At 38.5% G+C, this 22024-nt stretch overlaps 10 protein-coding genes across 11 annotated transcripts in view; 4 read left to right on the top strand and 6 right to left on the bottom strand.

Annotated features, from left to right (window-relative positions):
- LOC18023929 (epoxide hydrolase A) overlaps positions 1-1147 on the top strand; it is a 1292-nt gene extending 145 nt beyond the window's left edge. Inside the window, exons 1-3 of the mRNA XM_006407990.2 lie at positions 1-326; positions 489-739; positions 812-1147. The exon at positions 1-326 is cut by the window's left edge and continues 145 nt beyond it. Of these exons, the coding sequence (XP_006408053.2) occupies positions 1-326; positions 489-739; positions 812-1085 (851 nt within the window). The 3' untranslated portion in view covers positions 1086-1147. The remainder of the gene's footprint in view (positions 327-488; positions 740-811) is intronic.
- Positions 1148-1281: 134 nt separating this feature from the next.
- Positions 1282-2833, bottom strand: LOC18023931 (60S ribosomal protein L18-2). Its single transcript, XM_006407989.2, has 5 exons — positions 2707-2833; positions 2390-2479; positions 2151-2279; positions 1768-1950; positions 1282-1683 (listed from the first exon to the last, which is right to left on the bottom strand). Exons 1-5 carry the CDS (start codon positions 2707-2709, stop codon positions 1525-1527), a joined length of 564 nt encoding a protein of 187 aa, XP_006408052.1. The 5' UTR covers positions 2710-2833; the 3' UTR covers positions 1282-1524.
- Positions 2834-3783: 950 nt separating this feature from the next.
- Positions 3784-6215, top strand: LOC18023930 (serine/threonine-protein phosphatase PP1 isozyme 9). Its single transcript, XM_006407991.2, has 4 exons — positions 3784-4383; positions 4773-5332; positions 5460-5639; positions 5805-6215. The coding sequence occupies exons 1-4, from the start codon at positions 4191-4193 to the stop codon at positions 5826-5828; spliced, it is 957 nt and encodes a 318-aa protein (XP_006408054.1). The 5' UTR covers positions 3784-4190; the 3' UTR covers positions 5829-6215.
- A 230-nt stretch (positions 6216-6445) lies between these two features.
- Positions 6446-8031, bottom strand: LOC18024021. The gene has a single exon (XM_006407992.2). The coding sequence runs from the start codon at positions 7909-7911 to the stop codon at positions 6547-6549; it is 1365 nt and encodes a 454-aa protein (XP_006408055.1). The 5' UTR covers positions 7912-8031; the 3' UTR covers positions 6446-6546.
- Positions 8032-8076: 45 nt separating this feature from the next.
- On the top strand, positions 8077-9377 carry LOC18024022. Of its 2 annotated transcripts, none has more exons than XM_006407993.2 (3): positions 8077-8181; positions 8785-8969; positions 9086-9377. In XM_006407993.2, exons 2-3 carry the CDS (start codon positions 8796-8798, stop codon positions 9179-9181), a joined length of 270 nt encoding a protein of 89 aa, XP_006408056.1. In that variant the 5' UTR covers positions 8077-8181; positions 8785-8795; the 3' UTR covers positions 9182-9377. The 2 variants fall into 2 exon arrangements, with proteins under 2 accessions (XP_006408056.1, XP_024015703.1); XM_024159935.1 differs by lacking the exon at positions 8077-8181 and adding an exon at positions 8194-8364 and having other exon boundaries at positions 9086-9312.
- Positions 9378-9644: 267 nt separating this feature from the next.
- LOC18024023 (B3 domain-containing protein At2g33720) lies at positions 9645-10199 on the bottom strand. Its single transcript, XM_006407994.1, has one exon. It carries the CDS (start codon positions 10197-10199, stop codon positions 9645-9647), a length of 555 nt encoding a protein of 184 aa, XP_006408057.1.
- Positions 10200-10768: 569 nt separating this feature from the next.
- LOC18024024 (60S ribosomal protein L22-2) lies at positions 10769-12048 on the bottom strand. Its single transcript, XM_006407995.2, has 3 exons — positions 11947-12048; positions 11353-11598; positions 10769-11143 (listed from the first exon to the last, which is right to left on the bottom strand). The coding sequence occupies exons 2-3, from the start codon at positions 11580-11582 to the stop codon at positions 10999-11001; spliced, it is 375 nt and encodes a 124-aa protein (XP_006408058.1). The 5' UTR covers positions 11583-11598; positions 11947-12048; the 3' UTR covers positions 10769-10998.
- A 275-nt stretch (positions 12049-12323) lies between these two features.
- Positions 12324-15427, bottom strand: LOC18024025 (E3 ubiquitin-protein ligase RFI2). The gene is made up of 6 exons (XM_006407996.2): positions 14951-15427; positions 14107-14279; positions 13881-13936; positions 13756-13781; positions 13250-13664; positions 12324-13031 (listed from the first exon to the last, which is right to left on the bottom strand). The coding sequence occupies exons 1-6, from the start codon at positions 15147-15149 to the stop codon at positions 12614-12616; spliced, it is 1287 nt and encodes a 428-aa protein (XP_006408059.1). The 5' UTR covers positions 15150-15427; the 3' UTR covers positions 12324-12613.
- A 2328-nt stretch (positions 15428-17755) lies between these two features.
- On the top strand, positions 17756-18801 carry LOC18024026 (translationally controlled tumor protein 2). The gene is given in 6 exon segments (XM_006407997.2): positions 17756-17783; positions 17999-18034; positions 18037-18071; positions 18160-18288; positions 18412-18569; positions 18684-18801. Coding segments are annotated over 6 exon segments (504 nt in total).
- A 330-nt stretch (positions 18802-19131) lies between these two features.
- Positions 19132-21999, bottom strand: LOC18024027 (26S proteasome regulatory subunit 6A homolog A). Its single transcript, XM_006407998.2, has 10 exons — positions 21783-21999; positions 21287-21403; positions 20975-21082; positions 20676-20867; positions 20393-20584; positions 20100-20218; positions 19932-20019; positions 19723-19842; positions 19498-19638; positions 19132-19395 (listed from the first exon to the last, which is right to left on the bottom strand). The coding sequence occupies exons 1-10, from the start codon at positions 21900-21902 to the stop codon at positions 19318-19320; spliced, it is 1275 nt and encodes a 424-aa protein (XP_006408061.1). The 5' UTR covers positions 21903-21999; the 3' UTR covers positions 19132-19317.
- Positions 22000-22024: the final 25 nt, after the last annotated feature.

Here is a 22024-nt window from a genome sequence, read left to right on the forward strand (position 1 = left end):
CTCTAAGTTACCATGCCGTAGCTCCAGACCTCCGAGGCTACGGAGACTCAGAGTCTCCGGAGTCTTTCTCCGAGTACACGTGTCTTAACGTCGTTGGTGACCTCGTGGCTCTTCTGGACAGTGTTGCTGGAGATCAAGAGAAGGTTTTTCTGGTCGGTCATGATTGGGGAGCCATTATCGGGTGGTTCCTCTGCTTGTTTCGACCGGAGAAGATCAAGGGCTTTGTGTGTTTGAGTGTGCCGTATAGACCAAGAAACCCTAAGGTCAAGCCTGTTGCAGGGTTTAAGGCTGTGTTTGGAGATGATTACTACATTTGTAGATTTCAGGTTCTGTATTTTGATCTTTCTTTACCTTATTCTTTTTATCTCCAAACACGCACTTAATCAAGTAAAGACGATCAGTATAATAAAATGATCATTGGACTGAAACAGTCTGATTATGTGACACAATGTGACTTTTGATTTGTTCTAACAAATGTGAAATTGCAGGAACCGGGGAAAATTGAAGAAGAGATTGCATGTGCAGATCCAAGAAGAGTTCTGAGGAACATTTTCACAGGGAGGAAACTCGGTCCGTCGATTTTACCAAAGGATAATCCCTTTGGGGCAAATCCTAACCCTAACTGCGAAAACGTTGAATTTCCCAAATGGTTTTCGAAGGAAGATCTTGATTTCTACGTCTCCAAATTCGAGAAGACAGGATTTACCGGTGGATTAAACTACTACAGAGCCATGGATCTGTAAGTTCTTACTGTGTATATATCAATGTGTACTTTTAGGGTTTATGTTCATTGGTTATCGGTTTATATCAGGAATTGGGAACTCACTGCACCGTGGACTGGAGCTAAGATTCATGTTCCGGTAAAGTTCATGACTGGTGACTTCGACATGGTTTACACTACACCGGGGATTAAAGAGTACATTCACGGTGGTGGGTTTGCTGCAGATGTTCCAAATCTTCAAGAGATAGTTGTGATTGAAGATGCTGGTCACTTCGCCAACCAAGAGAAACCTCAAGAGGTCACTGCTCACATCAATGACTTTTTCAAAAAGCTTCAGGACAAGGACAACAACAGAAGCTTTTAGGGTTTTTGGTTTTGTCTGATTTGTTTGTCTATCAAAAACATTCTGGTTCTTGCATGTGTTGTTCCGACGAGATTATGAATAAATTTTGATTATATAAATAAACACACAATGAATGTGATGGAGAATTGATCTTGACATATTAAGAATTTTCTTGAACACGTTGCAGTATCTGTATATCAATTTGGAGCTCGTGTTCTTTTTCGAAGAAAAGCACACAATGACAAAAACATAAAAATAGATATGAATCATGTTTTTATCATGGTGTAGCTCAATGCGTAAAAAGCACACCATGAATTCAGTAGGAAGAAAACAAAACTTAACATTATGTCTGAACCAAGCAACGAAAAACCACAATTCTCTAACAAAATATCCAATTACGCGAAAGGGATTAAGAAGCAACAATACTCCAAAATCAAGTTCAAAGACGCTGACAATGATCTTAAACCTTGAATCCACGACTCTTCCTCTTTCCTCTGGCTTTCTCGAATTTCCTTCCCGTGGACCGAACATATGGCTTCGAGTGACTGTGTGGCACACCAGGAGCAGGACCGAAATGCTTCACAGCTTCACGAGAGTTCTTAGGTCCTCTAAGAAGAACCTATAACATATGAACAAGCAAAGTTTATGCATTTTATCCCACGAAGTTAAAGATGAAGAAGAACGATTTGGTCAAGAGAAATACCGTGTTTTGGCCCAATGGAGCTCTGAGAGCGAGTTGGTCGAAGGTTAAGCATTCACCACCAGCTTTCTCAATGCGAGCTCTGGCTCTCTCTGTGAACCTCAGGGCAGTAACTTTGATAGCTGGAATCTCGTGTACCCTCAAATCATCGGTTATAGTTCCAACTAAGACCGCAATCTTATCTTCCTATAGTAGCAAAACATGAAAAAAGAACTCCTATCAAACATCGGACAGCTCAATGTTGCGGACTAAGTTCGGATAAGCAGTAACCACTTTAGTTTCCCAGATTGAAAAACTGGTTCTAATGAAATGGAACAGATTCATCATGATGATCTAGGACTGAATAAAAAGGTACAGAGAGCGAGAGGGTTTTAACGAAATGGCACCTTGCCCGTCATGAATTCCACGAGCCTAGATAGAGAAAGTGGAGCTTTGTTGACTTTGCTCATGAAAAGCCTCTTCAATATCACTCCGTTGAACTTGCTGTTTGTTCTCCTAAACAAAAACCGGTAAAGCTGAAAAAATCCAAAACAATGGTCCAAAACTCATATTCAGTATGAATCACCACTCTTCTTCGATTGAAATAGAACAAAGCACGAAGAAGATCGTTGTTAAAAAATTTGACCTTGACAGTAAGCTTAAGGTACACATCATCGGACTTTGGAGCTGTCCTTTTGGTCTTCTTGCTCTTACCTCCAGCGATCAGATCAATACCCTGCAAAACACGACGAATTGATCTCAGAACCAACATTGGAAGCAAAATTCAACCTAAAAAATACGAATAAAGAGATGTTTCACAATCTAACCCGAGACTCAAAATGTCACAAAGAATAACCCAATCCAGAATAATAAATATCCAACACAATACTCAAAAATGGAGAAAATTTTAACAGGAGAGACATTCAGAAACAAAGATGGAGAGACAGAGAAAGCGGGAAGTACCATTGTAGCGTCCGGGGATGTGGTGCCGCCGTCGAAGCTTCTTCAAGAGAAGTTGAGAAGAATATAAGGTTTATAGTGAGTTAGTGACAACGCGCTTCAATTTTAGGGTTTCTTTTTTCCACTTCGGGCCAAAACTCTAAAGCCCAATCGAATTTTAAACGTTCAGACTTGAGGCTTGAGGAAGAAAGAGGCCCTTTTATTTCTCTGGTTACTTAAGACTTGAGAATTTACTCCAGCTTACTATTTACTTCATCAAAATGAAAACAATGATTTTTTTCATTTAGTTATTATGATTATGGGCAGCCATGTCACGAATCCGAGTATTAATCTCACATGTGTACACACACACGTACAGAAGTGCTTATCTAACCATAAAACCGAACTTTTCAAAAGACGCGGTTTCTTTGCCCGACAACAAATTACCTGAATAATTAAACAAAGCATCACCTATATTAAAATACATAAAACAAATACAGGAATGTAAATGTGAGGAGACTATTGTACTGACTTTGACCAGTTCCAATGGGAATCCTCCACGTCTCGATTTATTTGGGCTGGATTCTTCTTCCATCACCGCCCACTACCCTTAGTCTTGCCTTTGAAGGTTTCACTAATTACTCTGTCTTCTAGCCATTTTTTGCCTTTCTAATCATTTTAAGCTCTCTGGACAAAAGAAAATCATTTGCAGTAGTAGTTCTTTCTATCCAATCATATTTTTTTGTGTAAGTTCATTGGATCCATTAATTATCATTCGATACATACAAGAAGACTACCTAATATCCATTATTTGCTTATATTGGTAATTTGGTAGAAAGTGTTTGAGGTTACATTTATAATTTTATAAACCAAAACATAGCCGTGTTTTAATAGTTTTCATTCTCTTTTTTATCTTATATGATTATCATCTGTAACCTTATTATGATATGGTTCCAATTTAAACTTGTTGCATCTCTAGTTCCAACTATGCCTACTACACATTGACCGTCTTCTTCATTCTTATATATATATATAATCAATACGGACCCTAATCAATAGTTCAATACTACTTATTAAAAAAAAAAAAACTGAGTTGGAAATTTCCGATTTTCTGGCAGGAGGAGAGAGAAGAATACGACCTATCTGCACCATCTGTTTTTTTTTTTCTCCCCTCAATATTCTAAAGCCGAAAGTTTTGTTTTGCTCTTCTGAATTAAAAAAAAAAATTACAATCTTTAAATCGGATTTGTTCTATACTAATCTTGCCCATTTGATCCACTTCCCTCCTCCTCTGAGAAGATTTCTTCTGGTTCCCTCCATTGTTTGACCCTCTATTTTGCCTCTTTCTTTCTCTCCCCCCCCCTTTTGTGTTTCCCGCATTTTCTCGGGAAGAAAAAAGCTTGTGATTTTCTGATTCTCTCTATCAATCGTTTAAACCATACACGGCTCGTTGTTTCTGGCCTGATTTGGCGCAAACCCTTGTGTGTTAATTTGGGATCAGAGAAAGAATGATGACGACAATGGAAGGGATGATGGAGATGGGTGTGTTGGATGATATAATAAGGAGATTGTTGGAAGGCAAAGGAGGGAAACAGGTTCAGCTTTCGGAGATCGAGATCCGTCAACTCTGCGTTAACGCCAGACAAATCTTCCTTTCTCAGCCCAATCTTCTCGAGCTCCATGCCCCCGTTCGCATCTGCGGTCTCTCTCTCCTCTCCCTCTCTCTCTCTCTCTTCTTTTAGGGACGATGATGATGTGAAAATGTTGTGATTTGGGTTTGAGTCGTTTGCACGATCGGGATTAAAAGTTGACGAATTTTGCATGTAAGATTAGATTGATGATAAAAGATTGGGGGAAAATTTATTCTAATTTTCATGTCAAAACGTGTGTTTGAAGATTTTAGCATCTGCGTAATTGGGGACTTTGATTTTTTACTTTTTTTTTGTTGTTGTCTGTAATATTGTTTCCAATGCATAACCCTCGAAAAAGTTTTGATTTTTTTATTTATTGATGTGGGTTAAGGTTCGTAAATCTGTTGATGCCTTATTCGTGGAGTTGCTTACGGTTTGCTTTTGAAACTGTAATCACAGGTGATATTCATGGACAGTACCAAGACCTTTTAAGGTTATTCGAATACGGAGGCTATCCTCCTTCAGCAAACTATCTCTTCCTCGGCGATTACGTCGATAGAGGCAAGCAAAGTCTTGAAACGATATGTTTACTCTTGGCTTACAAGATCCGGTACCCATCCAAGGTATTTCTCCTGAGAGGAAACCACGAAGACGCTAAGATCAACAGGATTTACGGCTTCTATGACGAATGCAAACGGAGATTCAATGTTCGGCTTTGGAAGATCTTCACCGACTGCTTCAATTGTTTGCCTGTGGCTGCTCTCATTGACGACAAGATCTTATGTATGCACGGCGGCTTGTCACCAGAATTGGACAATCTGAATCAGATTCGAGAGATTCAGAGGCCTACAGAGATTCCAGACAATGGTCTTCTTTGTGACTTACTTTGGTCTGATCCTGACCAGAAGAGTGAAGGATGGTCTGATAGCGATCGAGGTATCTCCTGCACGTTTGGAGCCGATGTAGTCGCTGAGTTTTTGGATAAGAATGATCTTGACCTCATTTGCCGAGGCCATCAGGTAGACAGAATGATCAAATTTAGAACCAATTCTCTGCTTCATTTTTCGTTCTTTAGAGACATTAGTTGAGGTACTTTTATGAGCTAGAACCTCTCAAGATATTGATCAGCGAGGGATGTAATTGCAGGTAGTGGAAGATGGGTACGAGTTTTTCGCAAAACGGAGATTAGTCACGATATTCTCTGCTCCAAACTATGGTGGAGAGTTTGACAATGCCGGTGCATTATTGAGCGTAGACCAGTCTCTTGTTTGCTCTTTTGAGATTCTGAAACCGGCCCCAGCTTCAAGCAGTAATCCTCTCAAAAAGGTTTGTTTCCACCAATGAATATAAGACCAAGAGGCCCTTGTTCTGATAATATAATTGGTTAGCTAGGAACATTACGTGGCTAGAGAAATGACAAGCTTTTCTTCTTTTCGCAAGTTTCCGGCATAACTTAACACATGGATTTCTTCACGTTTTCTGTTTTACCAGGTACCGAAAATGGGGAAGTCTTGAAACTCAATAAAGCTTTCCCTTGAGTTTCGTTTCAAAAGCTCAAGTTAGGCCTGTGCATTTCTTCAGATGTAGGTAAACTGCAATGGATCAAAGGCGACTTTACTTAGGGCATCAACGAAGAAGCATTTGTAAAAAAAAAAAAAAAAAACAAAAGAGAGACAGAGCAAACAAAAGTTATTACCCAAATATTCTGTGTATAGTTGCAGAAACGTCTCTATTCCTTGCTTCTGCAGATTTTCATCTCCTTTTGGTCTGTTTTTTTTTTTAATCTATGGTTATTCTTTTTACATCCTAGTTTAAGTTATAGTGTCTCTCCTCTTTTGCTTTTTGTTTTCTTGTATCATCAAATTACCACATTTCTTAATCTTTCCATATTGAATTGACTTTCATGTTTTGGCTCTTACTTTTCTGAATCGTCTGTACAGTAAAAACTGTTTGATTTACAATTGTTGCGTCACCAAAGCTCAAGAGTTTGAATTCATGTCCCTAATCAATCTTCTCGCATCCCTCTCGATCATAACTAGCATCTGCTGCTGATAACGTCACCTGAGTTATAAAATTCCAAAGCAAACATCAATCGGTTAAAAGGGAACTGGATGATGGGAGGGAAAGAGAAAGAGATGAAAATCTTTTTGGTTTCTTTCATCCTAAAAGTCTCATACAAAGTTTCACAAATCTGTTCGACGATCAGAAAAAACGAAACAATTCCAGAATCAACTCAAGCCGCAACGTTCTTCATTGTTGTTGAGGTGTGGTGTGTGCCCTTTTTGTCTCCGGTGAAGATAGCCATCAATTCAGGAACCAAGTTGCCATGTTTCATCACGAACCTGTTTACAAACACCTTATTGCTACTCGTCAAAACAGACGACATTGGAAGGTTTCTTTTTCCTCCTCTGATCAGTCCTTTCGACAAGAGAGCTTTGATTACATTACACCTCGGAACAATCCTCTTCTCCAAGCTGTATCCAAGCACCGGTGGAATCGCAGCCACATCCTTTAGTGACCAATTCATCTCTTTCACCAGAAACTCAGTCTTCTTCTTCACCGTCTCTGCAGATAACCCGAAGCAAGTAGGAAAACACTTGACCATCGCCACAACCTCATCTCCGCTAAATCCGAGCCCGAGAAATGTTTCGACACAGTTTACTATCTTCTCCTCTGAAGCACGCATGCATTCTGGACGCTTCTTCAACACTGATAGCACCTCTTCTTCTACCAGACCACACTTCTTCAGGGTTTCAAACGTCTGAGTTATCTTCCTCTCCGAGAACTTGAGAGAGTAAGGCCACTTGTTGAATATTTCCCATACTTCCTCCTCAGCAAAGCCTAAACTTTTATAGACATTGACTTTGTCTTGTATCGTTTTCTCACTCATCTCGTAGACAACGTGTAGAGCTTGGACAAACTTTGAGGTGGTCGGATCAAAACCCATGTCAACCACTTTCTTGACGGATTCTTCAAACTTTTCTTTCCCCCACACAGGTTGGCTCTTGGAGATGAGCAATGTGAATAAAAACCGTTGAGGCACTCCCAATTCTCTCAAAGCCGATACGTTTCGGATTTTATTCCCCTTCTTACCCACTGGCAAAGAATAACATATCTTTTCACACTTGGAACTCTTATAACCCTCTTCTTCTTCTTCTTCTTCTTCATCTTTGTCGTTGTGTATAATGTCTTTGATGAAATCATAGTATAAGCCAGTAGATTTTGCCCCTCTCTTTCCCAAGATTTTCGGAACCTTTGAAACAATCTCTGTCAGCTCGGAGCTTGAAGCTCCTCTTGACTGCAAAGCTTGAAGCTTGGGAAGAAGGGATTTTTCAGCATCCAATGTAAGCAATCGTGGGTAAGTGCTAATAATCCTGGAGATCTGAGAATCTGTGAACCCATAGCTTGTAAGCAGACTCAGAACGGGATCCGGATTTCCCTTGGTTGTGATCGATACTGCAGGCTTCGTAGTTAAACCCAATGATTCAACAACACTCGCAGATGAGAAGGAATTGCAAAAAGCAGATGCATTTTGCATAAGCTTCACTGAAATAATTCTCAAGTTACACCTTTTCCCATGGAGTATCAGAGAAGACATGACAAGACAATGCGAATAGCAGAGGAGGAGAAGATACTGCAATCTATTTCACTTACGAAGCTAAATTTCAAAAGTGAAGAGAGACGAACGAGTCGATAAACCCGCTTCTCCGTGACGAACAATTCGCAGGAGAAAAAAAAAGAGATCATTTTTGGGTTTGTTAGGGTTTTGAAGAACATTAGGGGCACTTTAGTAATCCAACAGTTGCAAACGTTTTAGCAGAGAGAGAGAGAGAGCCAAGCGAGACTTCGTCGTAATCATCCGTCGTCGGTGAGTGTTCCCGATTCTCCCATTTCTGAATCTCAGATTATTCCTTGTTTCCGTCTTTCAATCTCATTTCTCGACCTGGGTTTATGTCTCAGCTCTTAAAGCTTGCTTGATTTCTGCGTTTCTAGATACTTTTTTTCGCTGTCTCGATCCGCGTTCGCTTACATAACATGTGTTACCATTTATGTATGTGAATTGTGATTGCATAGTTCCTCTGTGTTTGCTGGGTTTCATGATCTCACTTAATGTTCGGTTCCTTGGAATGATATGTAATTGGATATATAGTAAGGAAGTTGGAGAATTTGTAGCAATGTTGTGTGTTCAATTGCTGAGAAAGTTGACATTGAATAGCCTATTGCTGGAGGATTCGTGGTTTCAATTAGGAATCTCTGAAATTAGAGACTTTAGAACCGTTAATCTGGTGTGGATTGTTTGTTTTTTTCTGTTAGTTTTGTTTACCAGTTAAGTGCAGGATTCTTCGTATAATTCTGTTTGGCCGTTTGAGAGCTGAATACTTAGAGAATTATCTATTCATTGCCTCTTCTTGAGCTCTATGCTTTTGGATTCTATCTTTATTCTAAGAGAGTTTTCATGTTTCTTTTAAAGGACCAACACAAATGGAGACGCAGAAAACTCAAGCTGAAAACCCGCCAAAACCGGTCATGTCTTCATGTAGAAAGAAGGCAAAGGATGATGCCAATTTCCTAGAAGACGTGAAAGATCACATCGATGAATTCATCAATGCCTCCATGGATGATCACAAGAATTGTTTCAACAAGACCATCAAGAAGGTTCTCTCTTTCTTCATTGATTAGTACCTAAACACATCACTTGAGCCTCAGCGATCTGGTAAGATAAAATCAATCTAATTTTGGCTAATACTAGCTTGTTACTTTGGTTTGTCCAGATGTTTGGATTATCAAAGGCTGTTGCTGATAAGCAGGAAGCTGAAGCTAAAGGAGTCGAGAGTTATTTGCCTCTTCAGACAACAGTCTTGGATTAGAGAAACCGGAATGATTGAATCAACCCTATAACAGGATCTTAGTTCGGTTTACTTTTGGTTTACCAATGTTTGTTTATGGGTTAGGCCCATTTATTACGTTTACGATAATAAATAAATCTAAGATGAAAACTCGATTAGTTATTGGTGGATAACTACTCAAAAAAATGTTGGGCGAGAATAATAATTATGCAAATTTCGCTATTTGGATTTTCAGCATCGGAAAGAAGAAGATATAATAATGTTATAGATTGATCGACGGTTAATAAAAAAAAGTAAGAAAGTAAAATAACGTAAGAGCCAAGAAAATCTTCTGATAATATGAGTTTCGACTAATTAAAAAGAAAACATAAATGAAAAAAAAGGAAAACTATATGATTGATATCTATGAAAAACAAAATCATCGAATCAATGGTTAGGAGGAAAACTATATGATTGATATCTATGGAAAAAAAAAATCATGGAATCAATGGTCAGGAGGAGGAAACACACAAAAGTTGAGCCTTTCCTCGGTAGGATTCCACAAGATTCCAATTTCATGGCCTTCTTGAAGATTCCTTCTTATAACGAAATCTTTTCTCCAATTCTTCTTCAACACATAGCTTCCAGTTGAATTCCACTTCTTGAGGCACAACGTATGAGTAGAATGAGTGTCAGTGTCGTACACATTGACTATCCAGCCTTTACTATCTTCGTCTTCGATCATTCCGATCTTGTCGTTCATGAGGTATTTCCGAATATGCTCATTCACGGATTGCATTGGTATAAGAAGGCGTGTTTGGCTCTTTGCGACGTCGCTTCTTGTAAGTGTTTTCTTGATTACCCATCTTGGTATTGTGGACAGAGTCAATATGTTTCTTGCAGCTGCTTCCGTTAAGTTGTTTCTCAAGTGCGCGAGGGAGACCACTCTATCGTCGGCAGAAGAAACCACACGTGCCAAATCTCCAGGTTGGGTGGGAAAGAGATCGAGAGTGCGTGGCGTTGTTGAAGACGAAGGACGAGAGTTTTCTGTGTACACCATTCTTCTTCCTTTGTTAGTATTTCCAAAGTTTAACAATGATAAAATTGAGTTATATGTTCAGGTATATATAAGAAAAATCTCCATGCTCCTAATTCAACTCGAACAGGGCGAATTATTTTCACAGTTTACGTAGGAAAGGGACTTTTTTTTTTAAAAAAAACGAAATAATAATAATACATAACAAAATAAGTTCTTTTTTTTCACCGACATTTAAAATCCTCTCAGTTTTGGGAATCATATCTGAAATATCTTTGATGATTTTGATCAACAAGAATTATTTACCTCACCAATATTAACACATTCTAGAATCATACGATTTTAACCAAAATATATTTTTCTTAAACAATTGTCTGAAACCAAGAAGGTTTTTTTTCACAGTTTAAGTAGGAAAGGGAGTTCTTTTTTTTTTACAAATAATAATTATTCATAACAAAATAAGGTTTTTGTTTTCAATTTCAAAGACACGGAAATTGTAACCGACATTTAAAATCCTCTCAATTTTGGGAATACTCATACCTGAAATATATTTGATGATTTTGATCAACAAGAAATATATTTACGATAAAGGCTTTCATTAACACATTCTAGAATCATACGATTTTTACCAAAATATATTTTCCTTAAACAATTGTCTGAAACCAAGAAGAAGAGTTAACTTCAACCAAACTAAATAAGATCTGTCAAAAACAACGGAAGGGCGAAGATAATAAATTGTATTCGAACAGAGAGCAGAAACCAAAACAACAGAAACAGGGAATAGGAAGTATCGTCCTAAGCAAAACCGGTTTAAAGGGTTTTTCTAGTCTTCTTCCTCTCCCTCGTTCTCAGCGATGTTGAAGTACCTCAACTCATAGAGGTTACGGTCCTTGTTCGCTGCAATCACTCTGAGCCAATCCCTCACATTGTGCTTCTTCAGGTACTTCTTTGTCAAGTACTTCAGATACCTGAAAGATAGACACACACAAGAAGACAGTAGTGAACAGAGTTATATACTTAAAGATTGCTTGAACTCACAAATCGATCAACACTCTTGCTACTTGTGAGAGAATCTATCTGAGATAAGTTTTGATCCTACAATCACTTTCTTTCTTTCAGGATTGTAGAAAGGTGATTGGTGAAAATAGCTTATCGAGTGAGAATTTGATGGGAATACCTCTTGGAGAATTGGCCATCAGCAGTGACGGTGATCTTGTTCTTGTCACGGGTGATTGTGACGGAATCACCGAGGGCACCGGCTTTACCACCGACTTTGATCCTCTCCTGAAGGAACTTCTCGAGGGAAGCAATCTCCATGATCTTGTCATCGACAGGCTTGGAGCAATCAATGGTGAAGGCAACTCCCTTCTTCTTTCCCTTGGCAACGGCTGCACTTCCACGACTCATTTCTCAACCCTTCTCTCTACATATCCAAACAAAAACAAATCCATCAATTGACCATGTAAACAAAAATCCTATTTTGATTTACATACATTTTAAGCCATTTTCGAAATGATAAAGACTAACTCAAAACCTAAGAAATTCACAGTTGAAATCGGCATCGCAAATGAGAATGGAGACTTTTTCTAATCTAACTTCGTCAATTACACACTCTCATCAACAGACAAAACAAGAGGTGAACCAAGAGAAAGGCGAAACTACAAATTCGTGCTCCTATTCAATCTTCATATCTCGCGAACATATCTCTATCGAATCTATATCATAAATTGAAGAGCAACACACTGAAGAAGAGAGATAGTAAACAGCGTACCTTGAACAAATCCTAGAAGGTGGAACTGTCTGAAGAGACGAGCGGCGTCTTTTAGGCTCTTGAACGAGAGAAGACGGAAGCAAATGTCTAGGGTTTCTGCCCATTTAAAGTGGTCGTGTAGCCCTACTTTATATTTCTCTAATTAATCCAAACATCCCCATATTTTTCTTGAATCTCAAATCAGCCCCAAAACTTCATATCATAATAAAATTTTCCCATCCGTAACCAACAAGTGAGATTTTTCATTTTTCTTGTAACCACCAACAAATGCTAGTTGTTCAATTAATCCCCATTGATTTATTTTTTTTGTGCGTCTCTCTTATCAATTAGCATCTCGTGTGCAAGCTTCAAAAGAATGATAGAATACACAAACTGCGTTTATCATCAATACATAAAAATTCTGGCTAAAAATGTCTACAAAAAGTCTCACTAGCAGCAAACAGAACAAGCAAGCATCCACCACCATTGCAGCTTAGGGGTTTAAAATTTAGTCTTTGTGAGATAAATCTTTATACTACCATTTCGATATTTTCCAAAATGTTTAAACATAAATATTAAAAATGTAAAATATTAAAAATGTAATAAGGGGTGTCACTTGACCCCAAAATGTATCATTAGGCTCTGGGCCTGACCGGTGAGAATCACGCCGGCTACTGACTCTCAACTCTTACGAAGATCCTCCGGCGCCATGCCTCTGATGGAAGCTTCCAGAACCTTCATTGAAGGAAGAAGCCCAAATGGATGGTTCTCTGTCCATCTGGTTAACCGGGTAGGCTTGTTGCGATTGCATGTAAGGATCTCTCTCCCATATGTTAAACCGGATAAACCCGCTCCCGCCAGGCTGCTCCGAAGAAGAAGATGAGGTTGATCCCATGCCAGAAGCTAGTCCTCTACCAGGCCTCCGGCCAGAAGAGAATACAGGCCCACGAGAGACTATCGGCGAATCGGGTTGGTGTGACTGTGCAGAAGACTGTTGGTAATAGGCTTGAAGAGCTTGCATTCTGTCTCTGGTCCGAGCGTTGCTTCCCGGAAAAGGCGGTGTCCTCGGTACAGATGCCACCGAGCTCCCCGCTCTACCACTGGAACTGCAAAAACCAAACCAATACATTTATTTTCTTTAACCCCAACAAAACAAAACATTTATACTTAGTAGAAGGTCTTATTGGTAAGGAATCTGCAGAATCACAGGATATTTATCTATGCCATTGCACAAATTTTCACAAATCAGAGCAAGCATATATATATATATATATATATAACACTTTGGTAATTCAATTTTGAAGTCAAGACAGAAAATATGTACCTGTGACCATGAAATGGACGCATGAAATGCGGCGGTCTGGGTCTGATTACATCTGAGCCATTGGCTCGGGAAGTCCTCGCAGCAGCTGGTGGAGGCGTGGGCTGAGTTGGACTGCCCACGTGAGCGCCAGAAGCAGAGAAGTGCTGTGGCGGTGGTGGTGGAGGCGAGTGATAATCCCAACCGTGATAGTGTGCGTCCACAGGGAAACCATAAGGAGTTGGGACTTCACTGGACACCGATGAGCCAGTGTTCCAGTGACTACTGAAACTTGAACTGTCTGAAACGCCTGCAGCACCGCCAGTGCTTGAGGAGGACGAATGAACAGGACCAAAGTAGGTTACATATGGACATGGGTGACCTGCTGTTGGCGCTGCTGGTTCTGTGAAGTAACCTTGCTGGCCCAAGAGATCGTGATCTGTACCAAGATGTCAGACTCAATAGGTCAATAAACCCAGATGCCAGAAAAAGTGAGTATTAATAAGGTACAGGGAAGAAAAATGACTTACATGAACTCGGCGAAAACTCTCCATCCCTACAAAGTTTAAGAGAGATTTCATCAGTAACTTAGGGAAGAAAATCCCACTTTTGACTGCCAAAAGTAGCAGAACAAGGATATGATGTAATTACTTACTCGAAAGAAGGAAGACGCGCTGTGCTTCCAAATGGGCACCAGTGAACTCCAAAAGACTGCAAAGATACATAAACACAAGCATTTTCGACATGGAACATAATTCAAGCAATTAAATAAATTGAACAATAATCTTCTACTAGTAAAAACTCAGCGTGGGAGGCAGAAAAGTGTAAAGTAATGTGCTGAGCAACAGGACTTGTGACGGATAGGGTTACCAGTTTCTTACCATTTCAGAGTATCCTCCGATATCATAAATATCTTCGTCATGAACCCAATCCTCGACATTAAATTCAGGGTATGAACGGCAACCGTTTGCGTAAAGCCACTGGCCTTTTTCTACTTTGCGGCAGTTCGGGCATTGCATCACGCCCTTTGCATTGAAAGCTGAACCAATACAATCTAAAAAGAACAAAGGAAGCAGATGTGAAGTTAGATGGCTCTGTGAAACAACATAAGAAACCAAATGTAAAGCATTTAACACCGCCAAATATTGGAGGATATCTCAAAATTTCGCTAGAAAGCTCTCTAGCATCAATTCATATGGATAATCCCTAATCTACCAGGAAAATTTGGTCGGCTAATAATATTACAAACACACACATACTCCTATCTACACATCCAAGATTGTCATACAGTGAACAAAGATTAAGAAGAAAAAGGCTCATATGTACTTGCGAGCTAATCCTTCCCTCGTAAACGATATTAACTAGTAAAGAGTACATAATGCATTTACTGTTGAAACACGAATGGGACGAATATTATGAGGCTCTTAGCTCATTGATGCTATTTCCGTAACAGATCATGAGTAAATCAAGCATGAACCGATAGTTTCAGAGCTCGATACACATCAATGATCTTTACAAACAATGGTAGCCGCAAACCAGAATATAACAGGTCCATAATTCAAAAATCGAATGAAAACAATGGTAGATCTGGATGATTCAAATCGAAATCTAGAGCAAATTCTTTAGTTTTCAGACAATCAAGACCACATTCAATCGAATCAAAAGAGCATATCCAACCGTTTCAATATCCAGAAACCGTAAAAGAGAAGGAATAAAAAAAAATACCAAGATGGAACTGGTGGCCGCATTGAAGGTTAGCCCAAGCTCGATCGCCGTCTTTAGCCACCGTCTCGAGACAAATCGAACACGCAACCGAGCCAAACCCATCTCCCTCGTCGCGAGAATCGCCATCGGCGCCACTACCCTCGTCGGCGAGATCATTATCACCGAAATTGAATTTGTTAACCTTGTTGCCTAAACCCATAACCAGAATCCAATCAAAACAACCCAAATCTCAAAAACCCCTTTTTCGAGTTGAATAATCACAGCAGAAATCCCTCTTCCCCCCAATTCCTTACGCTTCGATTCGATTAATTTAGCAGAATAAATTTAACCCTTGAATCCGTGAACGCTCTCCGATCGTCGTCACCACCAAGAGACCCAGAAGAAGAAGAAGAAGAAAAAAATCGCTCGCTGAAGATTTGTTTTTCTTTTCTCGCGTTATGTTTTGTGTGAGAAAAGATTGGGTTGCGGGTAGAAGCAATGACCGATGTCCAAAGACTCCAAACTTTTTTATAATGGACGGCTCAGATTTATTCTGACGGATTTGTCTACTTGACATCAGCTGCTTCCCCGAGCTTTCTTTCCTTTTTCATTTCTCTTATTACAATTCTTTGGATCACCTTTGCATTTATTAATTACTACCTTGGTACTTTCACTTTCTATTTTTGGCTCTCTTAATTTAATTTACTGTGGGATTCATTTCGATTTGGTTCTGTTCCGATTGTTAGAATGAATAACTATCAAATATCAACTTGAATTCAATCGATTTGTACGTTCTTAAGTTTAAATCTGAATATAATATGTTATTATGTAAGACTTGTTTTAATTTTCTATGTTTTCTATTGGATTTAAATCCTAATAACGCCATAACGGAGACATTAATACAAAACTACCAGACTGTAGGTTTTGTTCATGTTCGATTTTGTTTTATAAATTTCGGTTTTCTGTCTGGGCTTAGGAATATTGATAATATAGAATACATTTTTCACAAACATAAAAATAATTAAAGGAGAAACAAGTTCAAATTCTAGATACTAAGGCTGTTGAAAAAAAAAGGTTCGAGTTCTTTGTTCCTAGAGAAAGAACAAAATTATGAAGAATAGCAGGAAAATGAAAAACAATAAATGAACAAATCAAATTCATATATAAGCTTTTCCCTTGACTTATATATGGCATGTAAGAGATATAACCATTTTTATGCCATAAAAACACTATATGTATTTCATACGGCTCAATTAGTTTGAACGCTATTGTGTGCGGCTTAATTGGTTAATAACTTATTTTCAACTTTTTGGAATTTTTAAAACTACACACAAACGACTATCTCGCTTACTTGAAACTCGATATTACTCTATCATAGGTCCGGTTCGATTCAGTTCGGTTCACGTTTACCGTTTTGATTTATCAGTGTATTCAGTTTTCATATAAATGAAAGTCTTCTATTTTACTTTTTATTTCTCGCTCTTGCATGCGATGATGTGAATTAAAACGTACTGAAATTTGCAAACCAAATACGACGTGTATTCGTAGACGTGATAATTCGTAAATAACAATGATCTCTAAAATCTTCAGTAAATAAATAATTCCATGCGTCATTACTCATTAGGCAATTTATGTGCAGCTAATAGCAAAGATATTGTGGGTTCAATATCTACTTCAAGATCTTAAACTATGATATGAACGCATTTTCTGCTACTTTTAATTTCCTTTGCTACTAGTAACGAAATGTAGTTATCATTTTTCTTCTTCAAATTGTAGTAATATCATATACAAAAAAAAAAGATTTTTGTTAAGTGTCGTCAAAATTAGTACTATCTCTACATGGAATTTTACGGTGAGTAATTATTAAAATACATAAAAGGGTCAATAGTGGTCAAAGTTTTTAGCGAGTCCAACGATGTTCCCAAGCAAATTATTGCGTCCACATGCCAAAAGTTTATTCGCGCCGACTTTTGCAGCTCTGCTCCCCGTGGTAATTACCAATTTCGCTCTTTTCTTTACCTTTTGACAGTAAAACTAACACTTAATCGTTTTAACCCGAAACAGTTTTTCTTTCTATAGCTAGCTGATTATGGAATTTTGTTTCTAAAAAGTTGGTTTTTGTCGATTCCACTAACATAGTTCGGATAATCTTTTTTTTTTTAAAGGATTTTGGATAATCTTTTCCTATAAAACAGGTTCTACATATAAGATGTTTATGCGATCTATAAAATTCTTCTGCTGCCATAAAACTAAGTTAAAAGCTATCAATTACACAGGCAGTAAAAAATTAAACTGTCAGTGTCTTCAAGTTAAATATTAAAGCATCTTGAGGAACTAAATTTGTCACATGTATGCTACCGCAAATTTCAAACGTTCCGATGTTTTTTTTTTGTCGAAAAGTTAAAATGAAATAATGAGATGAATTTAACTAAGAAAAATCAACGGTTAAGATTTCAAAACCCGCAACCGCAAGTATGGAACGGCTCTGATTCGAAAATGGAAAATTTCTTTTTTGTTCTTTGATTAACAAAAATACTGTATATCCTTTTTGTTGAAGGAAAAAGAAGACATAAGCCGAGAAAGAAAAGGAAAGAAGAATCCTACTTGCCTCAGATAATGTCAATACACCGTCTCACCATAAATTCTATAAATAGACGCCAACAAGAAAAATCTCAATCTATCTCTAAGTTTACTGATCAAATCAGCCAAAAAGAAAACAAGCTATAAGAAATCTCTCTCTCTCTCTCTCTCTCTCTCTCTCTCTCTCTCTCTCTCTCTCTCTCTCTCTCTCTCTCTCTCTCTCTCTCTCTCTCTTTCTCTTCTAACATGTAGGTTTACCAGGATCTTCTTACAGGTAAATAACACGATGTTTCTCGTTTTTCAGTTTGTGTGTGTGGGAATCGCATACGCAATGAGTATCCATGATTTTGATTTTGCGTTTAGGTTCTAGGTTTCACCTGAGTCATGTAATCATCAAACCTCATTCGTAGTCACTTAACATATTACTTGATTTGTATATGTTGCTTGTGCAAGAAGCTAAACTTTGTCTGTCGTTTTGAACAAAAACAGGCGATGAGCTTCTGTCTGATTCCTTCCCTTACAAGGAAACGAGAACGGCATGTTATGGGAAGTTGAAGGAAAGGTACTATTTCTGGACTATAGCTTTGATCTTTATTATCAATCAATTTCGTTGAAATTAAACTGATTTATATTGTTTTTTGTTCATCAAGTGGGTTGTGAAAGGAGCGATGAATTTCGACATTGGTGCGAATCCATCAGCTGAAGAAGGTGGAGAAGACGAAGGAGTCGATGATCAAGCTGTGAAGGTTGTCGATATCATCGATACTTTTAGGCTTCAGGTAAAAAAATCACTATCCTCTTTAAAAACTTCCTTTTCTTTTTGCGCAAGAAAAATAAGAAAATTACGATTACAGTCTTGGGGTAGATTTGAGATTTATAACCTTTTGGGTATTGATTGGCAGGAGCAACCATCGTTCGAAAAGAAACAGTTTGTGATGTTCATGAAGAGATACATAAAGCAACTAAACCCTAAGCTGGACTCAGAAAAACAAGAGCTGTTCAAAAAACACATCGAGAGTGCTACCAAGTTTTTGATGTCAAAGCTCAAAGACTTCCAATTGTAAGCTCTTCTATTTTCCTTTTTTTCTTTTTCTTTTTCAAATTTCTTAGTTTTGTCAAAAATGTCTATTTTTTTTTCTCTAAATTGGAGAATTTTGTAAAACGAATGTGACAGCTTTGTGGGAGAGAGCATGGGGGAAGAAGGGAGCTTAGTGTTTGCTTACTACAAGGAGGGAGCCACTGATCCTACTTTTCTCTACTTAGCCTACGGCTTGAAGGAGATCAAGTGCTGACTATTTCTCTCGTTTTTTTTTTTTATCTTCTTCAAAGCTACAGTATTTTGGAGGCTTTAATTTTTGATAAGGGTTGACCAACTTTAATGCAACTTCTTCTGCTGACAAACAAACAAAAAATGCAACATGCTCCTGAATTGTGGAAAGAGAAAATTTCATATTTTCTCCCATGAATTCAAAAGATTGTTCTCATAACTAGTGTTTTAGAATTTATAACACATTACTTTCATGAATGAATCATACGTTTATTGGACAGAAATTGATTATAATATACTTTTAAAAAAATCTAACAAACATAAGTTACACAACTACACGATAGGAAAATTATAATTAATAAACCATGAACTATAACAACATCATATTAAATTCCATATTTTTTTTCCAGAAGGAAAACAAGACGCACAATTAAATGTTTTTCGATTCGAAAATATGAAAAGATCCAAAACGAAATGGAGGTAAAAGTAAAACTACATTCAAAGATAAAAGGCAAAGAGAAATATAAATGATGGGGAGATATTAGGCGTAGTAGTTCAAGCTTGCTTTCTTCTTGGCCTGGACTTGGATAATTCCTTCATTGAAGTCCTCATGGTTTACCTGAGAAAACACAACAACAATAACAGAGAACCCAACCTTTAGAATCCAGACAAAGCACCAATCATAAGGCTTAATACCATTAAGAGAATTGTATCTTCTTACCTCTGTGGCATCGCGGCGAAGAGCTAACATGCCTGCCTCCACACACACTGCTTTCAGCTGAGCTCCATTGAAATCATCTGTTGATCTGGCAAGCTCCTCAAAGTTGACGTCTGGGTGAACATTCATCTTCCTCGAGTGAATCTGGATTCATTCAGTTTAAATTAGCTGTGTTATGTGAGCTTTTTAGTTAACAAGGGTCATTTTCGGAAAATGTGAGAGACAAACCTGCAAGATTCTGGCTCTGGCTTCTTCAGTTGGGTGTGGGAACTCAATCTTTCGGTCTAGTCGACCAGAACGCATGAGTGCTGGGTCCAGAATATCTGCACGGTTAGTGGCTGCAATCACCTGAAAATTTTGAGAGGTTGTTACTGTTTCTTTGCGGAACGATAAACAGATGAGTATAACTCGTGCCTAGAATAGATAAAGACGCTCACCTTAATACGTTCATCGCTACTGAATCCATCAAGCTGATTGAGCAACTCCAACATAGTTCTCTGCACTTCCCTGTCTCCGCTTACTTCACTGCACTCTCACCCAAAGAATGTGATTAGTGAGCTGCTGATGAAATGCAGAAATAGCTGGAATTAGCAAAAGATTTGTACCTGTCAAAACGCTTGGTACCAATTGCATCGATTTCATCTATGAAGATGATGCATGGAGCTTTCTCTTTTGCTAGTTGAAAGGCATCACGGACAAGTTTTGCTCCGTCTCCAATGAACATCTGTTTACAGTCACGTATGTCACAAAATCATTACTATTATGCTGAATTAAGTATTCTGTTTCTGTTCAATTCAAGAATTTTGAAACTCCCCAAATATATTGAACTAAGATATTTTATTCAGATAAGGTAATGAATTTTCAAGGAAAAGCGATTGAATATAACACTCGTATATACCTGGACCAACTGAGGGCCAGCCAATTTGAGGAACGTGGCATTGGTCTGTGCTGCACAAGCACGAGCCATTAGAGTTTTACCAGTCCCTGGAGGACCATACAAGAGCACTCCTTTTGGTGGACGAACACCTAGCTTTTCGAAACGCTCCTTGTGCGTCATGGGGAGCACAATTGCCTCTACAAGCTCTTGGATCTGTTTCGATAATACACATAATCATATTCGCTACGCAACACACAGAAGCAAGGCCAATATACGCTAGATAAAACACAGTGTTGAAACTTACCTGCTTCTCCAGTCCTCCTATGTCATTGTAATCTTCGGTAGGTTTTTCGTCGACCTCCATGGCTTTGACCCTAGAGTCATACTCAGATGGCAAGGTATCCAAAATGAGGTAACTATCTTTGTTGACTCCGACCAAGTCACCGGGTTTTAAACTATCAGGATCCACAAGGCCGACAACTGGTAGAAAGATGGTCTGCACTCAACATCAAGAAGCAAAAGGATTTGCTCAGACATGAAACGGGAAAAGGAACAATAACATGTATAAATTATATATATGGAGAATGGACATGGAAGGCTCACCTGTCGTGTAGACGTTTTCAACACAACACATTTTCCCTTCCGTTGCGAGTCAAGGTCAATATTTGCGCCATCTTCCTCCGCATCATCTTCAGGATTCATCTCCAAGATCTAATATCATAAGATGATGTCATAACAGTTACAGTTCAGCTGATATAAATAACAAAAAAGATTACAGGGCATAACGCAAGGAACAGTCTCAATAGGGAAAACTCTATAGGAAAGAACCAAAATCCAAAAGCAAACCAAATCCGAAACAAGCACAATAACCCTCCAGGGAAATAACAGAAGCTAGAATCAAGAGTTGTTGAATACCTCCACAATGTTGCCAACCAAGTAAGGAAGCTGCTTGTTGAGTTTAATCTTCTCCTGATTCTCCTTTATCTTCTCCTTGTAAGAATCGCATTCTAGATTTGTTCTTTGTGCGTCTTCCTTTAAACCCACAAAAGAAAAACACAGTATCAGCAATGAGCAAAAGAGAGTAAAGAACGGATTTCAAACACAGCCTATAGAAGTAGCTTTCGATGTAATCAATTACTGCTGTACTAGAAATCTAAACTTTGAGATGATTAACCACAAGAAATTCACAACAAGGGATACATCAAATTAACGGTATACTACATCTCCCACAGTCTCAGATTGCACTAAACTCAAACCCTAAACCCGTAACCGCGACAAGCCAAATTCAGATTTCAGCAGGACGCTATTCGAATTTTAAGCAATCGTCAAAAATTATGTACTAAGAGCCAATCGCGTAGTTAGGAAGAAGCGAAACAAGCAAAAGGGAGATCGAGAGAGTTATGGGTCCAACCTTGAGGATTCGAATCTCGTTGTCGAGGAGACGAGTAGCTCGAGTGATATCTTCAGTGGACATAGAGGCGAGCTGATCCTCTTCGAAGCTTGTGGTGTCTTCAACCATCGGAGTTGCCATTTAATTAGCCGAATCGGAGAGGGATCGCCGGGAAGAGAGGAGGAGATTTTAAGGGTTTCAGCAGAGCGATTATGTGAAAAGGGGAGAAGACGATAGAAAATAAATAACAAAAGAAAATGATA

The sequence above is a fragment of the Eutrema salsugineum genome, unplaced genomic scaffold, assembly GCF_000478725.1.
Source record: "Eutrema salsugineum unplaced genomic scaffold, Eutsalg1_0 scaffold_13, whole genome shotgun sequence".
Taxonomy (NCBI): Eukaryota; Viridiplantae; Streptophyta; class Magnoliopsida; order Brassicales; family Brassicaceae; genus Eutrema; species Eutrema salsugineum.